This window comes from Abrus precatorius, unplaced genomic scaffold (genome assembly GCF_003935025.1).
Source record: "Abrus precatorius isolate BTA unplaced genomic scaffold, Abrus_2018 Scaffold7, whole genome shotgun sequence".
In the NCBI taxonomy this organism is placed as follows: Eukaryota; Viridiplantae; Streptophyta; class Magnoliopsida; order Fabales; family Fabaceae; genus Abrus; species Abrus precatorius.
Window position 1 is genome coordinate 1,467,686 of NW_020874417.1, and position 12,266 is coordinate 1,479,951.

The 12,266-nt window shown below is 37.0% G+C and overlaps 1 protein-coding gene across 4 annotated transcripts; it reads right to left on the reverse strand.

Moving 5' to 3' along the window:
- Nucleotides 1–515: 515 nt before the first annotated feature.
- LOC113873818 (serine/threonine-protein phosphatase BSL1) lies at nt 516–11,698 on the reverse strand. Of its 4 annotated transcripts, none has more exons than XM_027512149.1 (21): nt 11,090–11,698; nt 10,920–10,980; nt 10,701–10,779; nt 10,503–10,582; nt 10,309–10,403; nt 9,883–9,982; nt 9,705–9,774; nt 9,360–9,461; nt 7,074–7,155; nt 6,791–6,958; nt 4,964–5,153; nt 4,652–4,853; nt 4,408–4,575; nt 4,028–4,266; nt 3,284–3,368; nt 3,083–3,181; nt 2,812–3,011; nt 2,642–2,717; nt 1,332–1,467; nt 1,113–1,252; nt 516–971 (listed from the first exon to the last, which is right to left on the reverse strand). In XM_027512149.1, exons 1-21 carry the CDS (start codon nt 11,292–11,294, stop codon nt 888–890), a joined length of 2,661 nt encoding a protein of 886 aa, XP_027367950.1. In that variant the 5' UTR covers nt 11,295–11,698; the 3' UTR covers nt 516–887. The 4 variants fall into 4 exon arrangements, with proteins under 4 accessions (XP_027367950.1, XP_027367952.1, XP_027367951.1 ...); XM_027512151.1 differs by having other exon boundaries at nt 558–971; nt 10,503–10,572; nt 11,090–11,658; XM_027512150.1 differs by having other exon boundaries at nt 581–971; nt 4,964–5,012; nt 11,090–11,634.
- Nucleotides 11,699–12,266: the final 568 nt, after the last annotated feature.

Here is a 12,266-nt window from a genome sequence, read left to right on the forward strand (position 1 = left end):
TTCTTTCCTTCTTATCGGGGTGAGTAAAGAAGTAAAGTGCAATGCTTTTTGATTTTTGAACTTGTTCCCTATGGCCCCTATGTGCTCCACTGCCGTGTTAATTTTTTTACCATTAGTTAAGCAGGCGGTAACGTTAATTCGTTTTGTATGTTTCTAATACCATTTATTAAATTATCGTCTCTACAAATATTTTAGAGTGCATGAAATGAAATACGCTAGCTTTCTTAGTTATATTAAAAATGAAGCGAATAATCTTTTCAAATGAATGCTGCTTCCATTTTCTGTTAAGGCACCTTTTTTAAAAAAATGAATATTATGCTTTTACTTAACATAATCTGATTATGTTAAAAAAAGACTTTTATCAACTAAAAACCTACCATTATTGGTTGTGAGGCCCACTGATTAAATTTGATAGTGTACTTTTCTCCCTCTAACATGAACATTTTATGCTATTTATTCAAAAACCTTTTTTATTTTTTGAACGGGGAATACTTCATTCGAAACCCAAAAACTGCCTAGTAATAAATCATGCAATTCAAACTTGAGAGACGCTTGATACAAATGTTATGAACATTTATATAAAGGCAAAATTATATATTTCTTTTATGATACAATATACATACTGATCAACTATATTCCCTCGCTAAAAGTCATCCCCATGTTGAGGCGGAGAGGACACTAACATCTCTTCCACTTTATCCACGTCCCATGTCTTATAAACCCAATCTTCACAAGAAATCACCCATTCGCTAATTGACTAACATAAATATGCACTCTCTCAAGCTATTTGTATGTTAATGAGAAATTGTTTTTCTGCAACTAGAGAAAAAACACAGTACAAAATATGTATTGTGTCAAAAATATTTATTCATGTCATGAATTATATATCATATATATGCTAGTGAGCCACGGTCAAGGTCAGGCTGTGGTCGACCCCGGGTAGGAGTTGGTGGCCTCTGAATATTAAGCTCCTACAATAAGAATAAGACAAATATTAAGCTCCTAGCATAAGCAATTAAGCACCGGAAAATGAAAATTACCATTAACACAAATTCACTTTTTTTAGTAACTGATAAATGCAGTGTAGAGAAAGATACTGCCATAAGGCTCACCTGCATCCATGTCTCATCCATGACACGCTCAGGAGATGTCTCAGGAGACTGAAGGGGAGGTGGCAAGGGATGAATTAATTTTGGAACCACAACCAAACCCCTACCAACAACCAGTATAGCTCCCGCATTGTTTGCAGTTCCTGAATGTCAGACGCGCCCAGCATTAGATTGAAATGATATAACAAGCAAATGAGAATGCTGATAAGAAATAATGCTTACCACAATAGTTAGTAGCAGAAAAAAGAGTGATTAATTGTCCCTGGGCAAATCGTTCAAAACCATCCATGACACATTCATGGGCCCTTATAATGAGCTGTAATTTATTTTTCTTACAAAATTCAGTGACACGGTCAGGCTGCATAAAATAAGAAAAATAATAGGTCAACTTCACATTTAAACAGCAAGAACTTTAAGGTATGGATGGTTATTGAATGTGCAATAGTGAAAGATATGAATTTTGAATTGTGAAAAAACAATAATAAATATTTTATAACTTTTTTGCATATTAAATAGTGTCTTAATTATAATTCTAAGTCCTAACCCATTTTGGTTTTGTAGAGACTGCCAAAATTACTTTTCCCTTATGGTTTGCAAGAAAGATCTTAATTTATACCATCACACAAAACTGTGGGTGATAGAAGGGTTACTAGACCTTTTAAAGATCCTATCTTCATCTTTACTAAGGCACTGTTTGCGTACCCTGTGCTTGCTTACTAACTGTTTTTTGTCGTATATAGGAAGACTAATGATTCCAAGGAGTAAGCTAACCTATCTTAAAAATTGCTCTCAAGTTAAGAGGAGGTAATTTTCATGTTTAGTCAGACACTAATAACATCTAACAAGGGGCCACTCCAAGTAAAGTTTGTTTTTTTTATAATTACACAAGAAAACTCCCAGCAAAACAGTACAGGATGACGAGATATCCTCCAAAAGGATGTGGGGGGTGGGTGGGTGGCATGGGAATCACAGAACTTGAAAAGAATCATGAATATGGCAATGTTGCCCAATCTGAGCACCAATGAAACAACTCCCTTAAAACAAGAGCAGAGGAAGAAATTGAATAGACTTGTCCTATTTATTACAACAGTGAATCAAATTGTTTTGACTGAAGATGCAACTTTTATTTGATTTAGAAGGTAAGATTATAATTAGTTTTGAAGGCTAGCCTTTTCAACTAATTCTCAGACTACTGGAAATTGTGCACGAAATTCCCCATGAGGAATGATGTCCAAATTTTGTGGGAAGATTTTTTCCTGAGTATCCAACAGGGTTTCTGTTTATTGATTTTTTATATATATATGGGGAAAATGTTGAAACAGAATGTTTGCCCAACACTGAATGGGGATGACATGCAAAACAGTAAAATATAATCATCAATTGGGATTACTCCGTTCACACACATTAGTTTATAATCTTAGTGATAAGCATGATAATACATTTTCATACATCTTGATTTATGGGAGGTGGAATTGGAAAATTGGCTAATACCATGAAAGTTCCATATTTATGACAAATGATAGCATACTTACCCCAAAAGTGACAAGCCCTGGCCCTCTAGCATTTGGTCTCAAACCCTCTACACTATCATTCTCTGTGGGATCAGACCTATAAATATATAAAGTTGTAAGACAAAGAAGGGAAAAAAAAATAACAAGAAGTCATATGAAAAAAATAAATACAGAAGTATAGAACAGCATACCATAAAAGATCCATTAAAATAATAGATCCGGCATCCATTGTTATCGGCCTTTCAAGCTTCTCTATCTGTTCTACTGAGTGGATGGATCTTCCAATGCCACCATGCATGCAGATGATTTTCTTTTCAATAAGAGCAGCCAGCGGAAGATAGTTAAAAAGTTGATTGAATCGTGTCCATGCCCATATTCCATCACTTTCACCCTACAAGCACATAATCGGTTGCAGAATTTAACCTAAAAACTGAATCAATAGAAGTATGTTTCTGTCTTTACCATTCTTTCAATGCACTCTATACGAAAACCAAATAGTGCATTTATGTCAGCAGCTTCATGGTTTCCACGTATCAAGTGAACATTCTCAGGATATTCAATCTACACAATCACAAAAACACCAGAACAAGGTCAATTATCAAGACAAATAGAATCAAATGCAATAATACCTGACAACCAACATAAAACTAAACAGTAGCCTGCCTTAAGAGCAAGTAGCAAGGTAATGGTTTCCAAGCTGTGCTGTCCTCGATCAACATAATCTCCCAAAAACAGGTAGTCAATATACCTGAAACATTAAATGACTTAGCTAATTCCAGAAGGTTCATATGAAGAAGCATAGCAAGAGAAAAATGCCTTCAACAAATTCTCACTTAACCATTTACTAGAAGACATGTATTATTTGTATAGAACAAGACTGAAACCAACCAAGTGGCTGTTTTCAAGATTTAAACCTGTGACCTTCCAAGTCACAAAGCAGCAACCTTACCACTGTGGCAAGTATCACCCTCCCTCTCTCATAGAAAAGACAAGGTATATATTTTTAGATTGCATTAGTGATAAACTAAATTCAACAGAATGAACCCTTATTGCTAGGTGCACACCAATATCCCTGAAGACCTCAAGTGCAACTAACATATAAACTTCATGATGTTTTTTATATGTATTAATATACTTAAAAACAATGAAGTGAGTTGATTGCCAAGGAGAAGTATTATTTTAACACTTCAAAAATATGGATGGTTGACATTTCACCTTATGTTGGTATATTAACTAGAATGATGGAACTATTTACTAATGACTGCAAAGGAATAAAAAGATCCAATATTACATGCTATCACACAAACACTGGAACAGAGAAGAGCGAATTGGTACTCTATCTATACATAAGCTATTTTGATACACAAGCAATGTTAATCTACCAATGTATACATGTAAGAAACTTACGTAATGTCTCCTGCAGTAGAAGGAAATCCATATTCATCAAACAGCCGCATCAAATCACCAAACTGACCATGAAGATCACCAAATACTTTGACAGGAGCTTTCAGCTGAAGAACGGTTGGTTCTTGCATAAATAGTTGCTCAGCTGCATAGCAAAGCTCACCCACTTCATAAGAATCCAAGAAGAAACGCCTGTTTGCAGGAGCTTTCCAGTTGCGAGGCCTAAGCAAAGTTGAAATTATCTGGCAATAAACCACAAAGACAATGATAATAAGAGCTTGTTTAATGTATCAATATGATAATTAAATGGGTAGACACTAGACAGTAATATTTCAAGCACAAACAACATAAAGAAAGCAGAACGTAAATCAAATAATGCTTGCCTTTTTATGTAAACCCTGAGGGGATTTCTGCCTGGTGAACTTTTTTGTAGGATATGGCAAATCATTATTTACTGGAACCATACGTCTGCTTTCATTTTCAAATTGATCTAGCGATAATTGTCTCACCATTCCACCTAGGTTACCCACAGCCTCTTTAGCAACCACAACCTGTAACAAAATGTATATGATTTTGCATCCTAAAGAGGAATATTATCAGTTATAAACAAGGATTCCAAGCACATACAGCCCTAGGATGAAGGCGAACATCTCCCTCTGTGTCACTTCCATCTGAAACTGTTTCTGCAGCTTGTGAGTTGTCATCTGACACAGATGTTTCTTCAGCAGGACTACTGGATATAGCCTGCACAGCTTGCCAGACAGCACTTGCTACCTCAGCTTCAGCAGCTGATGCTTCCCTCAGTTTCTCCAAGGAATTTTTGTCCATGCTGCTAAAATGAACAGATATCAAGTTGTCATAAAATTAAAAAAGCCCAAGCATAAGAAAGATAAGGTATAACTGTTGAGCTCCTAAAGAAGGAAGCAACGAATGATATACCCTGAGCCACCAGATGAGGGAGAATCTGGTCCACCATCCATATTTGGTGCTGTAACATAATAATTTAGGTTAGATTGGTTTTGTTTGGAGCTTGTAACAGATGAAGCTCTGTCAGCTGTTAATACGGGAGAATTAACATCAGGCTGAAATGGCGAATTTTCAGCCACTAAGAAATCATCTAGTAGTGTATCTGCACAGGATAACATGGTTTCATTAGAATTAGTAAACCAAGAAAATGAATTTTGAAATATCTAAGGAACAGCAATGTAAGAGGAATTAAAGAGTTAAATTACAAAGATACTTGCAGCAAAAATTAAAATTGCAAGATTGTAACACATTGACTCCTTCCATGTGCATTTCAGCTCCTTCTACGTAACTATTGATAACTCATTAATTAAATAATGCATAGCCAAAAGGTTAACAATACATAGAGAACGTTTCAAGAAAAAGGGTATAGTAACACCACTTTTCAAGCCAGGAAAATGGCAAACTGTCAGAAAACCAATAGACTTAGAAGAGCAAATACAATTACGCTGTTGTATTTTCAAAAGAGCACCAAATCATTTTTCAGAAAGTCAGCATGACACGTGATGACCTATCCTGCAATGGCTCACTATCAGAGCATAAGAGGAAATATTTTGCTAGTTATTATATGGAAATCTAACATCTGTATGACTGTACATAGACAAATCTGGATCGATTTAATCGTATCTGCCAATAACTACCGAAGGGATGATTAATTTCATTCAATATGACGGACTGTCATGGCACCTTTGTCACACAGTTCTTAAAGACTAGAGCCATTGGAATGAGTGAAATGAAGTGTCAATCTATTCTTGTGAGCTTGACAGTTTTTGTAATAAAGTGAATATGCCAGTATTTTATTTTTTCAAGTCAAGATAAAATCAGGTCCATGTTAACCAAAAATTCAAAATATCTTGACCATAAGATTACATGATCTTATGACTTTTCACAGACTATGCATCTCGATTGTACGTTGGAACTAGTTTTGGTGGGATTAGGTAGGATCACTGATCTTACTCATAAAAACAGTAAGATCAAGCAATTTAAGTGAGTTGAGTTTAAACCTGTTTTCCCCAGAAAAACCAATAATCTATCTGATATCTAAAGCCCTAATCTCTTTCTCTGCTCTTGAAACATTCTTTCCCATCGTGTGCAAGCCCTATTCTGCTTGTGGGTGACTTGTTGGTGCTACATCTTTTAGTTCTCAGCAAAGCTTCGCCACCTTTTGTTGCTGCTGCTTGCTGGTTTTGAGTGCTTGTTCTGTTGTTGTTGCCTCTTGTTCAAAACCGTGTTGGGTGTGATGTTCACTACTGTTTCAAGATGGTTTCATCCAGGGTTCCTCTTCATCTTGTTGGACGTGGAGATGGAAGAGGTACTCTGTTTTTCAACTGGGTTGTAGGTTTTGGTGCTGTTTTGCTGCTGAAAATGTCTTCTAAAGGAATAGCCATTTAACTGAGTAAGTTCTGTCTTGTCCTCGTCAAAAACTTGCTCTAGTGTATTTGATGCTGTTAAGTTGTTACTACTTGAGCTTAATTTGTCAATCTGTCATTTATGAGTTGTATATGGCTTTCTTATAGATTTTCAATTTGAACTTAAGTGTTTGTAGTGATTTAAAGGTCATTTTTCTTATTTACGCTCTTGTATACGCATATATATGAATTTTGTAGGGTCTTAAAGACCTGTGTTACCATCTCACGATTTACAATTTTTACTTCCCTTTCTAATTCTAAGTAAAATCTCGATTTTGACTTTCTTGCTCAGTTTTACAATTAAAACTGCATCTCTCATAATGCAAACACTGACCTCCTCTCAGACCGCCGTAGATAAATATATGAACACCAACAGCTGCTGCTGCATGCCGACAACGACGCATGAGCTCCAAAGAAGGGTCATAATCATGACCTTTGTTTGGGCGTGAGGAGGACACAATTCCATTTCTGTCCAACCAAACCCCAGCAGCAGTGTCCAATACTGTCAAAGAAGAAAAAGAAAATATAGGTATAGAGAGAGAGAGGAAATGGCCAAAACAGCATGACAAAAAACATGCAATAAAAAAATTGATAATAACATAAAAAACGCTAGTTACCTGCAATGGATGCTTCACCTTCCACAGCCCGTCCACCCCTGAGAACACCTCCAGTAACATGTAATCGTGCACCAACAAAAACCTGGTAGAATGCAACACCGCATTTAATCATAAAACAATCTTCAAAAGTGTTAGAATATATCTACAGGATATCTCATGATAGGATATGATTATGTCTTAGAATGCTTTAGCTTGTAGAGAATCTTAAATGATCTCTTAGCCAAGGTTGTCAAAATTGAGTTTCAACATTGGCATGGAAGGAGGGTGTAGAATCGTATGGATTGTAACACAGATCTTAAGTGTTAACTAAAATTGAAAATTATATTTAAACACACACACACACACACACACACACACACACACATATATATATATATATATATGCATAGAAAAATAACCCATAAATCTCAACAAATATTTAATTAAATTGAAATTCAAGATTCACATGGTCTTATACTACAATTCATGAGTCACATAACATATTTCTTTTAACGAAACAGAACACATGGCAACAAGAGAGCGCACAGTAAGCCAACAACAGCAAAACATGCAGCAACCTAACAAATGATCAGATAAGAGAAGCAATTAGCAGAAACCACACACCAGAGAGTGTGTTGAGTGTTTAGGGATAAGGAAAACTAGACAGAGGAGGGATAGTGTTAGGGAGAGAAGAAAGAGAAAGGAGTTGCTGGGTAACAGAGAATCAAAGAGAGGGAGAACCAGAGTGTAGTCAGGTACCACAAGGCGGGAGAACTGAATCGATATTCAAAATAGGGTTTCTAAGAAATCAAGCCACATGACCTGACCTGGTTCACACAGGTTTTAACTTGTTTTGGAGTACCACTTAAATTAGTCTATGTGCTTGCACACCACTACACCACAATTCAGCCTGGGAAATGGTTCACAGGGGTGCACAACATGCATAAGCAGGACAAAATCATTGGATTATACAATCCAACACATGATTTTGACAACATTGCTCTTAACAATAGTTTCCGTATATATTTCCTACTTTGTTTCCTTATCCAATTAGGGTTTGGAATCTTCTGTTAGCATAAATAGAGCTTAGTAGTACTTTAACTTTACCAGCACATCACATCTTTCACAACAACATTGATTGAATATTGTTCTGAATAATCCCTATTTTCCTCCTTATCTACCCAAATCCCTACAATGTCAGCAAAAGAGAATGAGAAAAGAAGAACTCTAGTACCAATTATAAGCCAGTGATCTTGTTTTCATCCAAGCAATGTTGTCAAAATCGAGTTTCAAGGTTGGAATGGAAGAGAAGTGTTGGATCATAGGAGTGGTGAATCGAAACAAGACTTGTAAGAGTCAACTGAAATGTATAAAGCTAAAACATAAAATAAAAGACCCATTGCAGGTATGCAGCAAACACCCAAAACGACATTTTTGGCAACAACAGAACAACCGTATATGGCAACAGAAAATTGGAGAAGAAAGGAGAAAGTGCAGCCCTGCAGCAACCGAGACACGAACCAGCATCGAAAATAACTGAACCTAGAAGCTGAGAGTGTCAAATGTGAACGGAATAGAGGCAGAGAGAGTTGAATGTTGATATCTGGCTGGGCTGTGCAGGTTACATTTTTTTACGCGAAATGGGTTGCCCAACTTGATCCAGTGGAAATTAGCCTCACAGTGTTTTCAGTGTGCCACTCCTATGATTGCTGCTCAGGAGCAACAATTCACTTAACTCCGAGCAGATTTTCAAGTCACACTGGAGTGTGACTCACTGGAGAGGCTGCAACTCATTGAATCTGTGCTTCAATGCATTGAAGCGCGATTTTGACAACCATACATCCAACAACTAAAAGATGTCAAGAACTTATAGTGAAATCTAGAATTAAATAGGAAAGAGAGAAATCCACTTTAATTCTTTTTGAATTTTTGACACAGTCTCCCTCTATTGCATGAAGACAAAGTGATGATAAAAGAAAGCGAATTAAATTAAACATTCTACTGTTGAAGAGAAAACTAGAACGAAGTAGTTGAAGTGAAACCCCATAATGAAGCTTGGTGCTTGATAATCATTAGATGGAAGTAAGATCAATTCTTACAATCTGGGTATGTGCAAAAACATGTACATAATTAAGCTTTATTACAAGAATAAGAGAAGTTAATCTTGACATTTATATCACCAATGAATAGTCAAGATTAAGGCATTAAATTGTCAATTTTGAAAGTAATAATATGAAGGCCACATAAACAAATCGTAGTGAATAAAACAATCTTATAAGAAATTCACTGAAGGAATCTCTCACTTACCGCAGCATGTTGATACCTTGGTGAAGGGGAAACTCCAGGTGCAAGGGTCCATTCCCACTGGCCATTCCTGTGCATGAGCAATCCATAGGCATCTGATAGCGGCTGCATATGATAAATACAATAAATGCTATCATATATCACTAAATAGGCCAAAAACACAGGATTCAGAACAACATAATATCAAAGTAAGCTTTCTGATTCAATATTATTGCTTATCACTTAGTACACTACAATTTAACAATGCAAATGGAATGTAAAAATCCAAGCAATTATAGATTGGCAAATTTAGTTTTCTACATGCAACAGAATACAATGATCTGAATAGAAGAGTACGGTTGAACATACAGCTCCAGAAGAGTCTCTTCCACCACACAGTAAAAACATTCCATCTGAACGGGCACTAGCAGTGGCATACCTATAAATTGAGGTAGAATAATGTCATATTACAATATACTCATGTGTATAGAAACAATGAAGAAAGTTAGTTAAGGTTTTCATTAGCCAAGAGACTAGACAGACTTACATTCTAGCAGAAGGTCTGTCACCTTCTGGGTTCAGCTTCTGCCACACATAAGGTTTTTGAGCAGTATCCAAAGCCCAAGCATCAGATACAACTCTTTTCCCTGCCACATGGTATCAAAAACCAAAACTATTTGTTATGTATCAGGTGACAACATGTGCTTTTATCACAAGTGTGTTTGGATTCCCATCGGCCAAATTCCAAACCATGGTTCGGGTAAAAGCTAGTCTCTCATAGCTTTTGCCCAAACACCATGGTTCAGAGGTTTCCACTGAAACTCAAAAACACAATAATTCAAGCTCATCATTCATGTTTAGCTTTACCATTGCCTACTTGATTGTTCCGTCAGTAAAATTTATATCCCATACTTACTGTTTTTACAACAACTACATTATTCACCACAGGCTATAATTACTGAATTTTTCTCACCATCATTTCCGCTGACGGTTACTAGATATCTCTGAGCAACCAAGTCCATTACATGGCCATAGCGAGGTCCGGGTCCTTGCCCTTGTACAACGACTCTACAATTAAATTAATAGCATCGTTGACTAAAACCGTTATATTGCCAAAATTCTAGTAGTAGTTATAAGAAATGCTTGTTCAGTCACAACCAATCTCACCTGTGCCATTTGTATTTATCATTGGTCAAGTCAAGCACATAGAGATCATCAGTAGAATGTCCAGCAGGACCTATCCCACCCTAGCCAAGCAGATCAAACCAAACAGATTATAAGTCTCAACACCCTATCAAAAACCCTGATATGCAAAACTAGCAAAACAAGAATCTCAGTCCCCTGAGTTTATATAATCACAATCACCTGAAAAACAACCATGGTGCCAACTGCAGCAGCAGCATGTGCAGCCCGAGGAGAGGGTGGCTCTCCGGCAGGTTTAAGACTGAACACTCATAGCAGCAAAGATCATTACTCGAATAACAATTCAATCACCCAACAAAATCAAATTCAAAACACACACAAGGAGAGAATTGAACCGAATTAGGAAGATTAAATAATTGTGAAAATGGGGAGCCAACTCACCTAGTCCATTTTCTAGTTTGAATCTCATAGGAATGGACGGAATTCGTCACCCCCGCTAGTCCTGCAAAGTAACAGCAAACAAAGGGAGCGAAATTCAGCAATAAGCGACGGAAAAAGCAGAAGAAAAACACTCACACACAGAGATATAGAGAGTGAGTGAAGGGAGGTACGAATGCCGGGAGCGGATGAAGATCCCCCTTCAATGGCGGTGGCGCCGCCGAAGAGTATTAAGCGAGGACCATGCGACTTGGTGGCGGCAACGGCAGTAAGAGTGTGGCCACAGCGAGGGCCAGGTGCGTCTTCATCGGTGTCCCAGTAAGTGGTTTCTAAAGTTCGATAGGTAGGAGCAGGGTAAAGCCACGGCTTCGACCCCATCGATTACTCGAAAAAAGAAAAAAGAAAAAATCAACGATTGAAAACAAAACAACGAAAGAAGAACCCTAAGTCTGAGCAACGATTGTGGTGGGCCCGGAATAGCTCCGGACCCGCTAAATCGTATATGAATGGACGATGGTCCCTTCTTCAATCTTTGTCTCTTGTTTTCCAGATCAGAGAATTTATGAGAGTTAGGTATAACAGAGGATGAGGATTTCGGTTTTGAAAAATTGGGAGTGCGAGAGAGAGAATGCAGAGAAAAGGGGTTTTGTGGTGTTATGAGCGAAGTTAAGAGTTACAGAGCAGGGCGCTGAGCTGAATGTTATTTATGCCACACAACGTTTTCTGATTGATGAAGGAAAAAGGAAGGACGCGACACATGGCCCAAGTCAAAGTGCTGTTACAGGTTGGCATTGTAAAATCCCAAGTGAATAATGTGAATGTGAATGTCAAAATGCATGTCACTGCCACCTCATCATATGTACTATTATACTACCATACTCGTACGACAATTATTTATTCACTTTCTTGTCCTCAACGCCGGAAATTCCGTTTTGTTCGTGTTTTCGCGTTATGCATTTTGTCTAGCCACTGTGCGCAGCCATCGGAAGAGCTGTACGTATCCATTGTCTCCGTCAATTATTGTCATTTATGCTTTGTTCGCCCTTTTACACTGTTTGAAAACGACTTGTAGCTTCAATGTCTAATGCCATGTTTGAAAACGAATTCTAACTTGTTTTAAAAATACATTAATATTAAAAATTTAACTGAAAAGGTTTAAATAAAAGACATTTTGTGAATGATCACTGAATGAGTTTACAAGTGAAACTCAAAGAATTTTACTGATGTGAATTCACCTAAGTAAAAGAAAAGAGAGAGAAAAAAATGAGAAAACAAAGAGTAGATAAGGATAAACTTTTAAAACTATTTGAGTTTTCTCTACACGAGTTTAAAAGAAGATATGAATATATG